This window comes from Pseudophryne corroboree, chromosome 1 (assembly GCF_028390025.1).
Source record: "Pseudophryne corroboree isolate aPseCor3 chromosome 1, aPseCor3.hap2, whole genome shotgun sequence".
Lineage (NCBI taxonomy): Eukaryota > Metazoa > Chordata > Amphibia > Anura > Myobatrachidae > Pseudophryne > Pseudophryne corroboree.
The window spans coordinates 1,101,238,721-1,101,252,367 of NC_086444.1; the positions used below are offsets into that span (position 1 = coordinate 1,101,238,721).

General features: G+C 45.0%; 1 protein-coding gene across 3 annotated transcripts in view; it reads left to right on the forward strand.

Annotated features, from left to right (window-relative positions):
- RBPJ (recombination signal binding protein for immunoglobulin kappa J region) overlaps window positions 1-13,647 on the forward strand; it is a 258,611-nt gene that overhangs the window by 160,121 nt on the left and 84,843 nt on the right. For all 3 annotated transcript variants that reach the window (XM_063922124.1, XM_063922134.1, XM_063922145.1), the window contains exon 3: window positions 40-135. In XM_063922124.1, coding sequence (XP_063778194.1) covers window positions 40-135 — 96 coding nt within the window. The remainder of the gene's footprint in view (window positions 1-39; window positions 136-13,647) is intronic.

The window sequence follows — 13,647 nt, forward strand, 5'->3', positions numbered from 1 at the left end:
ACCAATGATAGCTTCTAATGTATTTTTATTTGTTTTTAGGGAAGCAATGCGGAATTATTTAAAAGAGCGGGGTGATCAGACCGTACTCATCCTCCATGCTAAAGTTGCACAGAAGTCTTATGGCAATGAAAAAAGGTAAGTACAACTACGGTGTCAAAATATAAAGTTTTGATAACCAGAAACCGAACACAAAGTGAATTAAAGTTGCAGATTGGTAGCTTTGTATGCACAAAGCCGTGATCACCAAAAGGCAGGTTCAGTTAGACTTGTGCGGTACTTTTTCTGGGCAGTTATTGTAGCTGATTTCTGCTCGCATCTCCAAAGGTTGCACGTGGAAATCAGCTACTGTGTGTTAACGCGCCTAGAAGCCAGAACCGCGCTAAGAGGTTTATTTATTAAAGGTCGAAGTGTTCTTTGATTTTCTCTAACGTCCTAGTGGATGCTGGGGACTCCGTAAGGACCATGGGGATAGACGGGCTCCGCAGGAGACATGGGCACTTTAAGAAAGAATTTAGGTTCTGGTGTGCACTGGCTCCTCCCTCTATGCCCCTCCTCCAGACCTCAGTTTGATACTGTGCCCAGACGAGCTGGGTGCTTTTCAGTGAGCTCTCCTGAGTTTGCTGAGAGAAAGTATTTTGTTAGGTTTTTTATTTTCAGGGAGTTCTGCTGGCAACAGACTCCCTGCATCGTGGGACTGAGGGGAGAGAAGCAGCCCTACTCTCTGAAGCTAGGTCCTGCTTCTTAGGCTACTGGACACCATTAGCTCCAGAGGGATCGTACACAGGATCTCACCCTCGTCGTCCGATCCCAGAGCCGCGCCGCCGTCCCCCTCGCCGTCCGGTCCCGGAGCCGCGCCGCCGTCCCCCTCGCAGAGCTGGAAGACAGAAGCCGGGTGAGTATGAGAAGCAAAGAAGACTTCACAGGCGGCAGAAGACTCCGTGTTCTTCACTGAGGTAATGCACAGCACTGCAGCTGTGCGCCATTGCTCCACACACCTACACATACTCCGGTCACTGTAAGGGTGCAGGGTGCGGGGGGGGCGCGCCCTGGGCAGCATTTGGGACCTCTTTTGGCAAAGTTAAGCATATATACAGCTGGGCACTGTATATATGTATGAGCCCCCGCCAAAAAATTGCATATTTAAGCGGGACAGAAGCCCGCCGCCGAGGGGGCGGGGCTTCTTCCTCAGCACTCACCAGCGCCATTTTTTCTCCACAGCTCCGCTGAGAGGAAGCTCCCCAGGCTCTCCCCTGCAGATACACAGTAGAAGAGGGTAAAAAAAGAGGGGGGCACATAATTAGGCGCAAAAAGCAATATAAACAGCAGCTACTGGGTTAACATTAAGTTACTGTGTTATTCCTGGGTTTATAGCGCTGTGGTGTGTGCTGGCATACTCTCTCTCTGTCTCTCCAAAGGGCCTTGTGGGGGAACTGTCTTCAGAGAGAGCATTCCCTGTGTGTGTGGTGTGTCGGTACGCTTGTGTCGACATGTCTGATGAGGAAGGCTATGTGGAAGCAGAGCGGGAGCAAATGAATGTGGTGTCTCCGCCGACGGCGCCGACACCTGATTGGATGGATATGTGGAAGGTTTTAAATGATAATGTTAATTCCTTGCATAAAAAGTTAGAAAAAGCTGAAGCCTCGGGACAGTCAGGGTCCCAACCCGTGCCTGATCCTATGTCGCAGAGGCCGTCAGGGTCTCAGAAGCGCCCGCTATCCCAAACTGTTGACACAGATACCAACATGGATTCTGACTCCAGTGTCGATTACGATGACGTAAAGTTACAGCCAAAATTGGCTAAATCCATCCGTTATATGATTATAGCAATTAAGGATGTGTTGCACATCACATAGGAAACCCCAGTCCCTGACAAGAGGGTGCATATGTATGGGGAAAAGAAGCCGGAGGTAACCTTTCCCCCTCACACGAGCTAAATGAGTTATGTGAAAAGGCTTGGGAATCTCCAGATAAAAAACTGCAGATTTCCAAAAGGATTCTTATGGCGTATCCTTTCCCGCCAACGGACAGGTTACGCTGGGAATCCTCACCTAGGGTGGACAAAGCTTTAACACGCTTATCCAAGAAGATAGCCCTGCCGTCACAGGATACGGCTACCCTCAGAGATGCTGCGGATCGCAAACAGGAGGTTACCCTGAAGTCCATTTATACACATTCAGGTACCTTACTGAGGCCGGCAATCACGTCGGCCTGGGTGTGTAGTGCTGTAGCAGCATGGACAGATACCTTATCTGAGGAAATTGATACCTTAGACAAGGATACTGTATTGTTGACCCTGGGGCATATTAAAGACGCTGTCCTATATATGAGAGATGCTCAAAGAGACATTAGTCTACTGGGTTCTAGAATAAATGCTATGTCGATTTCTGCCAGAAGGGTCCTGTGGACTCGGCAATGGACAGGTGATGCCGACTCAAAAAGGCATATGGAGGTTTTACCTTACAAGGGTGAGGAATTGTTTGGGTAGGGTCTCTCGGACCTGGTCTCCACAGCTACAGCTGGAAAGTCAAATTTTTTGCCTTTTATTCCCTCACAGCCTAAGAGAGCACCGTATTATCAAATGCAGTCCTTTCGATCACAAAGAAACAAGAAAGTCCGAGGTGCGTCCTTTCTTGCCAGGGGCAGAGGTAAGAAGCTGCACAACACAGCTAGTTCCCAGGAACAGAAGTACTCCCCGGCCTCTACAAAATCCACTGCATGACGCTTGGGCTCCACAGGCGGAGCTAGGCCCGGTGGGGGCACGTCTTCGAAATTTCAGCCACAAGTGGGTTCACTCCCAGGTGGATCCCTGGGCGATAGAAATTGTGTCTCAGGGATACAAGCTGGAATTCGAAGAGATGCCCCCTCACGATACCTCAAATCTGCCCTACCAGCTTCCCCCCACGAGAGGGAAATAGTGTTAACTGCAATTCACAAATTGTATCTTCAACAGGTGGTGGTCAAGGTTCCCCTCCTTCAACAGGGAAGGGGTTATTATTCGACCATGTTTGTAGTCCTGAAACCGGACAATTCGATCAGACCCATATTGAATTTAAAATCCCTGAACATATACCTGAAAAGGTTCAAGTTCAAGATGGAATCGCTGAGAGCGGTCATCGCAAGCCTGGAAGGGGGGGATTTTATGGTGTCTCTGGACAGAAAGGATGCATACCTTCATGTCCCCATTTATCCACCTCATCAGGCGTACCTCAGATTTGTGGTACAGGATTGTCATTACCAATTTCAGACGTTGCCGTTTGGTCTCTCCACGGCACCGAGAATATTTACCAAGGTAATGGCGGAAATGATGGTACTCCTGCGGAAGCAAGGGGTCACCATTATCCCGTACTTGGACGATCTCCTCATAAAAGCGAGATCAAGAGAGCAGTTGCTGAACAGCGTCGCACTTTCTCTGGAAGTGTTGCGGCAACATGGCTGGATTCTGAATATTTCAAAGTCGCAGTTGGTTCCTACGACTCGTCTGCCTTTCCTGGGCATGATTCTAGACACAGACCAGAAAAAGGTTGATCTCCCGATAGAGAAAGCTCAGGAACTCATGACACTGGTCAGGAACCTATTAAAACCAAAACAGGTGTCAGTACATCACTGCACCCGAGTCCTGGGAAAGATGGTGGCATCATACGAGGCCATTCCCTTCGGCAGGTTCCGTGCGAGGACCTTTCAATGGGACTTACTGGACAAGTGGTCTGGATCACGTCTTCAGATGCATCAGTTAATCACCCTATCCCCCAGGGCCAGGGTGTCACTCCTGTGGTGGCTGCAGAGCGCTCACCTTCTCGAGGGCCGCAGATTCGGCATTCAGGACTGGGTCCTGGTGACCACGGACGCAAGCCTCCGAGGTTGGGGAGCAGTCACACAGGGAAGAAATTTCCAAGGTCTGTGGTCAAGTCAAGAGACTTGCCTTCACATCAACATCCTGGAACTAAGGGCCATATACAATGCCCTACGTCAAGCGGAGACCCTGCTTCGCGACCAACCGGTTCTGATTCAGTCAGACAACATCACCGCAGAGGCTCATGTAAACCGACAAGGCGGCACAAGGAGCAGGGTGGCGATGGCGGAAGCCACCAGAATTCTTCGCTGGGCGGAGAATCACATAAGCGCACTGTCAGCAGTGTTCATCCCGGGAGTGGACAACTGGGAAGCAGACTTCCTCAGCAGACACGACCTCCACCCGGGAGAGTGGGGACTTCATCAGGAAGTCTTCGCACAGATTACAAGTCGGTGGGAACTGCCACAGGTGGACATGATGGCATCCCATCTCAACAAAAAGCTACAAAGGTATTGCGCCAGGTCAAGAGACCCTCAGGCGATAGCTGTGGACGCCCTGGTGACACCGTGGGTGTTCCAGTCGGTCTATATATTTCCTCCTCTTCCTCTCATACCCAAGGTGCAGAGGATAATAAGAAAAAGAGAAGTGAGAACAATCCTCATTGTTCCAGATTGGCCACGAAGGACTTGGTATCCAGATCTGCAAGAAATGCTCACAGAGGACCCGTGGCCTCTTCCTTTAAGACAGGACTTGTTGTAACAGGGGCCCTGTCTGGTCCAAGACTTACCGCGGCTGCGTTTGACGGCATGGCGGTTTAACGCCGGATCCTAGCAGAGAAAGGCATTCCGGATGAGGTCATTCCTACGCTGATAAAGGCTAGGAAGGACGTGACAGCTCAACATTATCACCGTATATGGCGAAAATATGTTGCTTGGTGTGAGGCCAGGAATGCTCCTACGGAGGAATTCCAGCTGGGCCGTTTCCTTCACTTCCTACAGTCCGGAGTGAATTTGGGCCTAAAATTGGGTTCCATTAAGGTCCAGATTTCGGCCCTATCCATTTTCTTTCAAAAGGAGTTGGCTTCTCTACCTGAAGTTCAGACGTTTGTAAAGGGAGTTCTGCATATTCAGCCTCCTTTTGTGCCTCCAGTGGCACCTTGGGATCTTAACGTGGTGTTAAGTTTCCTGAAATCCCACTGGTTTGAACCACTTAAAACGGTGGAGTTGAAATATCTCATGTGGAAGGTGGTCATGCTATTAGCCTTGGCTTCGGCTAGGCGTGTGTCAGAGTTGGCGGCTTTGTCACATTAAAGCCCCTAACTGGTTTTTCATTTGGATAGAGCAGAATTGCGGACCCGTCCACAATTTCTGCCGAAAGTGGTTTCATCTTTTCATATAATCCAACCTATTGTGGTGCCTGTGGCTACTCGTGACTTGGAGGATTCCAAGTTGCTTGATGTGGTCAGGGCTTTGAAAGTTTATGTAGCCAGAACGGCTAGGGTCAGGAAAACAGAGTCGTTGTTTATCCTGTATGCATCCAACAAGCTTGGGGCTCCTGCTTCAAAGCAAACTATTGCTCGCTGGATCTGTAACACGATTCAGCAGGCTCATTCTGCGGCTGGATTGCCGCTGCCAAAATCAGTTAAGGCCCATTCCACTAGGAAGGTGGGCTCTTCTTGGGCGGCTGCCCGAGGGGTCTCGGCATTACAACTTTGCCGAGCGGCTACTTGGTCAGGTTCAAACACTTTTGCAAAGTTCTACAAGTTTGATACCCTGGCTGAGGAGGACCTTGTGTTTGCTCAATCGGTGCTGTAGAGTCATCCGCACTCTCCCGCCCGTTTGGGAGCTTTGGTATAATCCCCATGGTCCTTACGGAGTCCCCAGCATCCACTAGGACGTTAGAAAAAATAAGATTTTACTTACCGGTAAATCTATTTCTCGTAGTCCGTAGTGGATGCTGGGCGCCCGTACCAAGTGCGGACTTCTTCTGCAATGCTTGTATACAGTTATTGCTTCAATAAGGGTTATGTTATGGTTGCATCAGGGTTTGACCTGATGCTCCGTCGTTTGTCATACTGTTAACTGGTTGTTTTCACATGTTATACGGTATGGTTGGTGTGGCTGGTATGAATCTTGCCCTGGATTTCCAAAATCCTTTCCTTGTACTGTCAGCTCTTCTGGGCACAGTTTCTCTAACTGAGGTCTGGAGGAGGGACATAGAGGGAGGAGCCAGTGCACACCAGAACCTAAATTCTTTCTTAAAGTGCCCATGTCTACTGCGGAGCCCGTCTATCCCCATGGTCCTTTCGGAGTCCCCAGCATCCACTACGGACTACGAGAAATAGATTTACCGGTAAGTGAAATCTTATTTTTAAAATGGACCTAAAATTATTTTGTATTTCTGGGACTAAAAACAAACTTACTAACACACAACAATATCCTTGTCTTGCGCACAGATGAAAGCAGCACTGTGGGAGAGATCTCTGTTGTAAGACCTCAAATACACATAGAAAAAACAAAAATTCCCAAGTGCGCTATATTCATTGGATATTAAATCTTTAAATGTTCCAAAATAATGGACCCAATTGGTGCAGACTGTAGATTGAAGTAATCTTTGCACAGTTTATTCTCCTGGGATCCTAGAACAGATTTCCCCTCACCAGAAAAATCACCCAAACAGAAGGCCACAAGGGCCAATTAGTACCAATTATTGTTTATTGACAGAGTTTGTAACATACACATTAAAAAATGTTGTACAGAAATAAAATTGCTATATATCAATGAGAGCTCTCCAGAACATTTTGATGGCAAATTAGATCCTCCCTCACCTTAGCAAGGTGTAAGCTCATAAAGGGAAAAATCTTCACGATTTGGATTACTATCTCATAGCTGACAAACCCTACGCGTTTCGTCATTATGATTTCATCAGGGGCAGTTCTCCACAAATATCGAGACCAAATGATGGAATTACAATTAGTATACACCAATGGTCACACAGCTACCTCCATGTGACACTTTTACTGAACAACCGGTAGATTTGATCACAAAAACTTGTGGTGAAGTGTATCCAAGATGGCCATATAAAGATCCTTAAAAACCTGTAAAAACTAGGGGACTTTTATATCCAACTCAGTTAGGTGGAGAAAACTTCATAGAGTTAAATTAGTTAAGACGCTGAAGCATGAAACTAACAGTGTTATATATTATGGCACAGGTGAGCCTGACATTTTCAAATGCACCAATACCTTGCTTACTGACAGAACTACATAATACTACATATATAGACAATGCTCTAATAGAGAGACCTTGTCACACTGTGATCCTGGTGACAACAGAGCTGGAAGAAGCTGTCTGGGTGAACTCTTAGTAGGAACGGTGTTAAAAAAACAAAACAAAACAAAACAGCTGATGGATAGAAGTTACAATATGGTTGCGATTTTGAAAACATTTCTGGCAGAGGACACAGAAAAAAGGTCTTGAGATACATGATTTATATGGTAAAGAAAAAAGAAACGTAAATGATTTAAAGGTTCATGACGTCCTGCAATGTTTTTCATCTGCATATTGCGTCAGACAGGGAAAGTCACAAGGACAGGACAGCCCTGATTCATCCCATAAGGAATAATTCCAGCTGGTGAGATGAGAGCATCAGTCGCTGCTTGTCAGGGTGCTGCAGACACACTTTTGTAGCAGACTGTACCAACAGAGCATTTAATCACTGACTCATTTCCGCAGCTTATTAAAAAGACAGCAAATAGCAGCATCAGCACTAAGAAATGTACAACAAAACCAAATCGTGCACAGCAACTTATCGGAATTCTATCAAGCCGTAGAGTAATTACAGGAGTGATGTTTGTCATTGTGATAAACGACGACATAGGGGTATATTCAATAAGAGTCGGATCCATTCCGACATGCAGTTGTCGAAATGGACCCGACAACCCCCTATTCAAAAGAGCGGCCAAATCCGACTGCCGCCGATCAGCGTGCATTCCGTTAGCATTCCGACAAGTTGGGTTTCCCGACTTGTCGGAATAAATGGGGCCTTAATGAATTGGTCGGAACCCCTTTCCGACCTAAAACTGTCGTAAGCTGCCGTCTTTCCGACAAGACGGCAGCTTCCGACAGTTATTGAATATACCCCAGTATAGGTAATGTGTATAAAGAGCACATCATTACATAGACGGCAGACGTAAGCACTGCAGACTACGTACAGCCCTGCAAATGCTATGACTTTCAGGGTCACAAAAATAAGAAATAAATCTTGAATCTGATCTATACACAACTATACAGATACAATAGTGGCATATAAATAAGTAAAAGTCCATCTCTCTGAAGACATAACAGTGTAGGCAGACTGCTTGGGCCATGCTAATGTAATTGACAAATGATATGTTGTCATGTAAAAATTGTTCTGCAATATAGAGGTGGTGATCTTACAATGTTGTAGTCTGACAACAAGACATTTGGGAGTTGAAAAGGCGTATCAATGTGTTTATGTAAAACGGTTTCCCAACCTCAGCCATTACAGTCCAGGTTTTAAGGATATCTGTGCTTAAGCACAGGTGACTAAAGTAGTAACTCCATCAATTTGATTAACCATTCTGGCATGGATGAAAATATCAATAAAACCTGAACTGTAATGCGGAGTTTGGGTGGACGTGATATAAAAGGATAGATGACAAATATACAAGAGAGAATAGTGTTGGGAGTCTGATAAACCAATAAATAGGGATAGAACAATAAGCTGCCTAAAGTGACGAGAGATCACGGGGGGAGGGTGGGCGATATACCATTGATGTTCCCTATTGCGCTGATCGCGCCCATTAGTATCTGGTTTTAGCCATGTAAATCTGCTAATCCTGACTGAAGTAATGGGCACGACTGGGAAAAGTGTCGTCTGGGCGGATCACTTTTCAGACATTTCAGCTCGCCACCCCCAGCAGGTGTGAGATGAAATGTAGACACCGGCAGCCGTTTGCACCTGAGTGGAGCTGCATTTGATCAGCCCCATTCATCGCCATCTAGTGGCTGCTGTCGGGAATAACATTTGAATTTTGCCCAATGTGGTTTACGTAAAACAGTTTCCTTCAAAGTCCAGGTTTTAAGGATATCCGTGCTTGAGCACAGGTGACTAAATTAGTACCTCAGTTAATTTGATTAACCATTCTGGACTCAAGCGTGGTTAAAAATATCAATAAAACCTGAACTGTAATGGCGGAGTTTGGGAAGATGTGATGTACAAGGATAGGTGACAAATACACAAATATACAAAAGAGAAAAGTGTTGGAATCTGCAAAACCAATAAATAGGGATAGAACAATACATTCTGCTACATTGCTGCTATAATCCTCATTATCCTATGAAATGCCTAATACTTATGGCTCACATAGACTATAGCAAGGTCTACTCTAGATAACAAATTAAGGCCAAGCAGAGACCCAAATTAGCATTATTCCTTTTTATGACACTCTGTTGTATGATTGTATTGGTCTACTGCCTTATATCAGCCTATGTATAAGGTTGAAAACACTTGTATGCAAAGAAAAAACTATAAACCTGGTATGGTTACACTCGAAAAGTAACACAATCCAAATGAAAATATAAATTTACTATTGTAACACAAATGTTATCCCTTCTATCATCACTGAATCTGCATATAAACAAGGTGAAATTTCCAATACCACTTCAGTGTCACACATCAACTGAATATGCCCAAAAACATATCAGAAAAAGTTCTAGCCAATCCGGTTCTGCCTTACATTTTACAGGCTGTGTTTAAAAATTGTCAAGAGCTGCTTGGTTGCTACTTTATCTCTCACAGTTTTATATCTCTCCAAGCTTTGATAAATACTCTGCTTAATCTAAAATTACTATTTTCAATGTTTTAATGATACATTTGTGACAAAGTATTTAATAGTAGGCCTATATGCAAAAAGTGTCTAAGTTTTTAGTATGTGTTAACTTTCCTCTGTGCTGTTGGTGGAAGTAAACTGGCTTATACAATACGCTTTTTGGTAAGCAGTGAGGATAGGCATTATTATTATCCTGGAAACTTAACAAAGCGACATCTTAGCAGTGTAACTGAGGCTGGGAATAATACTTGTATATTGTGGACCTTCTTTAGCCAATGAGGATGTGCGTTGGCGCGCGCGGGGGGGGGGGGGGGTTAGTTTATTGTCTTACCAGCATGACAGTAACTGTATTCAAAGTAACATTGTCTGTCCCAAATGTCATCTCTAACAACAAACACTGTGCTGCAATTGAAATACACACAATACATAACTGTGCAAAGCATACATAGACATGACGGGAAGCGGTTAAAATACCGCTAGTAGGGAACCTAGCGGTCACAATGCCAACGCAGGAATCTGGACAAGCGGTGGAATCCCGCTGCCGGAATACCGGCGCCACAGGCTATTCTCCCTCTGTGGGTATCCATGACACCAATAAATGGAGAATGTAACCTGTGGCGAGCCACCGTGCCTGCAGCGTGGCGAGCATCCCGGGCTGCCGGTAATTCATACCGGACCCGACATGACAGTTGTATATTCTTTCAACAAAAGATTAATACTAGCTAATTAATTGGTCGCAGTTGATACATCTTTATTTCCCACAATTTGTTCTCAATTTACGGATACCTCTGTGCATATAATATGTTTACTCTGTTGGTGGCCATGTCTGGAATTACACAGCCTTGCTAAATGGTTACAGATTTCCCTGCAGTGTTCTCTCTAGATATGTTAGCAGTAACAGTTTTTGTACTTTGCTAAAATCATTCAATTTTATGACAACTCAAGGAAATCACCCTGTGGCAGGTAGGTCACAGAGGTTCCATCTCTAGGGACAGATTCAGTAATTCAGATAATTCTCACGTTTGTGTAAATATATCTTATTGAATTCTGTTTTTGTGAGCTAAGAGGACTCTGTGTCACTTTCTACCTTTTGTCCACACCGTAGATAGAAGTTTGCACTAATGTCACGGTGTTTGCATAAGGACTGTTGCACCTCTTTACTGACCATTAAAAATGACTTCAAGGAACTGTCAGGTTAATTTACTTTACAAGTGGAAGGGTTTAGTTATCTAAAAATCTGCTAGAGGGTGCTTTCTGTCATTTGATAAAAAATGAACCAGCAAAGGGTTAATATGCCATGATTAATTATGCATTAGACTAGTAAGTATTTGACTAATTGTACTGTTTAGGGTATAAACTATGTTTTATGCAAATATGTCACCAAGGTCTGTTTCGCTCCTGTACAACAGGTTACCATGGTGAACGGGTGGTGCTTTATTAATTAAACACACTTTATAATAATAATAGCATATTCAGTTGCACCTTAGAATCGGGAACAAAATAGTAATAATCAGTGGCAGAGGTGGGGGTGCAGCGCAGTCCACAATTCAAATAGGGGAGCTACACCAACTGCCAGTGTGTCCTGGACAGCAGTGTGTGGCTCCCGTCTTTGAATTTTGGACTCCGTTGCAGCTGCCACTGGTAAAAATACAAGATTGGTTAATTACATAGAAACCGGTAAGTGTGACTGATATCTTGGCAGATTTGCCCTGAATAAATGCAGCATGTGGATAGACTGATGCATAGATGGAGCCGGAGTTAGTATTGTTATGGTAATTTAGTGAGAGACAAAATGGAAGCGTTACCCATATAAACAATCAGATTCTAGCTATCATTTTCTAGAATGTACTAGATAATAGCTACAATATGATTGATGCAGCTGTCCCCTATGCTGGGTACACACAATGCAATATATTGTTCCTACAACAGACAAGCAATATATTGTTAAGGGTATATGCTCGTGTTGACACCCAATATATCTGTGAACGGCATTATTCAGACCTATTGTGTTGGACCTGCATCACAGCAGATACAGATATATCTTACAAGTATAGGGTTCATCTGCCTGTGTGTACGAGCGACTGATTAACCAACCCGTTATACTGGCCGCAGCAACCGCCGATAGGGACATCACAACTAGACGGACAAATTTAAATGCCTGCCCAGTTGTGATATCTGGGCATGTATATTTTGCGACCAATTGGCAAGTATTTGCTTAGCAAAATTGGTCACACGGTCACTGGTCGGTGGCACTGTCTGCCCAGACGTAGTATCCACATTTCAACCTGTATCTGATCCCGTGACTCCTAATGACGTGGTGGGAGGGGCTTTAGCTGTCTCTTGTAGATTTGGAAGATTATACATACACTGAACAATGTATTTACATTGGTTCTTATATAAAAATTACAAATGTGTTCTCTTTCATCCTTTTCTGCAGTCACGCTAAACAGCCCTTCAAGTCGCGCCATGGCATGGCGGGATTAGGTAGCAAAGTTTTTTTGGGTTTTTTTTTTGCGTCTTTTGCCACGGAAATGTGTCTTAGACGCAATGTAATGCAATAGGATGCATGAGCTTCTGCTGATTTAAAATGATATGCAGCATGCCTATATTCTGTGTGTAATAGTGGCTGTATCTGCATCCGAAATGCCACGTTACAGCATAGCGTTTTGTATTTAAATGCAGTCACACTTAGAATACAGGATAAAGGCATGCTGCATATATCCTTTCAATCGGCAGAAGCTGCATAACTTTGTGTGTAAGACGCATTTTCGCTGCAAAAGATGGAAAAAAGACGCTCTGCGCTACCGAGTCGCACAACATTCACGCGTTGTGTAACATGACTTGTAGTGTGGGGCAAAGTTGTAAGGGGACACGTCTATAATTTTTGGAAATTTTGTTTAAAAAAAAAAAAAAACCCAGTTCAAATAGCAACTTGGGTGCTGGGGAGCAAATCTTACCCACACTTTGCTTTCCACAAATCCCTACATCTCGAGTCGGGAGAATGATCAATTGTCACATTGCTTTTGTAACATGAGGTGAATGTGATTGTACTTCCTATTTGCACTAAATGGTAAATGTAATTTCTCTAACGTCCTAGTGGATGCTGGGGACTCCGTCAGGACCATGGGGAATAGCGGCTCCGCAGGAGACAGGGCACATCTAAAGAAAGCTTTTAGGATCACATGGTGTGTACTGGCTCCTCCCCCCATGACCCTCCTCCAAGCCTCAGTTAGGTTTTTGTGCCCGTCCGAGCAGGGTGCAATCTAGGTGGCTCTCTTAAAGAGCTGCTTAGAAAAAGTTTTTTTAGGTTTTAAATCTCAGTGAGTCCTGCTGGCAACAGGCTCACTGCATCGAGGGACTTAGGGGAGAGATTTTCAACTCACCTGCGTGCAGGATGGATTGGAGTCTTAGGCTACTGGACATAGCTTCAGAGGGAGTCGGAACACAGGTCATCCTGGGGTTCGTCCCGGAGCCGCGCCGCCGACCCCCCTTACAGATGCTGAAGATCGGAGGTCCGGAAACAGGCGGCAGAAGACTCTTCAGTCTTCATGAAGGTAGCGCACAGCACGGCAGCTGTGCGCCTTTGTTGCTACACACTTCTCACTGACCAGTCACGGAGGGTGCAGGGCGCTGCTGGGGGCGCCCTGGGCAGCAATATTAAATACCTTTAGTGGCAAAGAATACATCACATATAGCCATTAAGGCTATATGTATGTATTTAACCCAGGCCAGATTTCTCAAAACCCGGGAGAAAAGCCCGCCGGAAAAGGGGCGGAGCTTATTCTCCTCAGCACTCAGCGCCATTTTCCTGCTCAGCTCCGCTGTGAGGAAGGCTCCCAGGACTCTCCCCTGCACTGCACTACAGAAACAGGGTAACAAAGAGAAGGGGGGCATAAATTGGCGATATTTATATATATTAAAAGCGCTTATAACAAAAACAACACCTTTTAGGGTTGTTTATATACATTTATAGCGCTTTTGGTGTGTGCTGGCAAACTCTCCC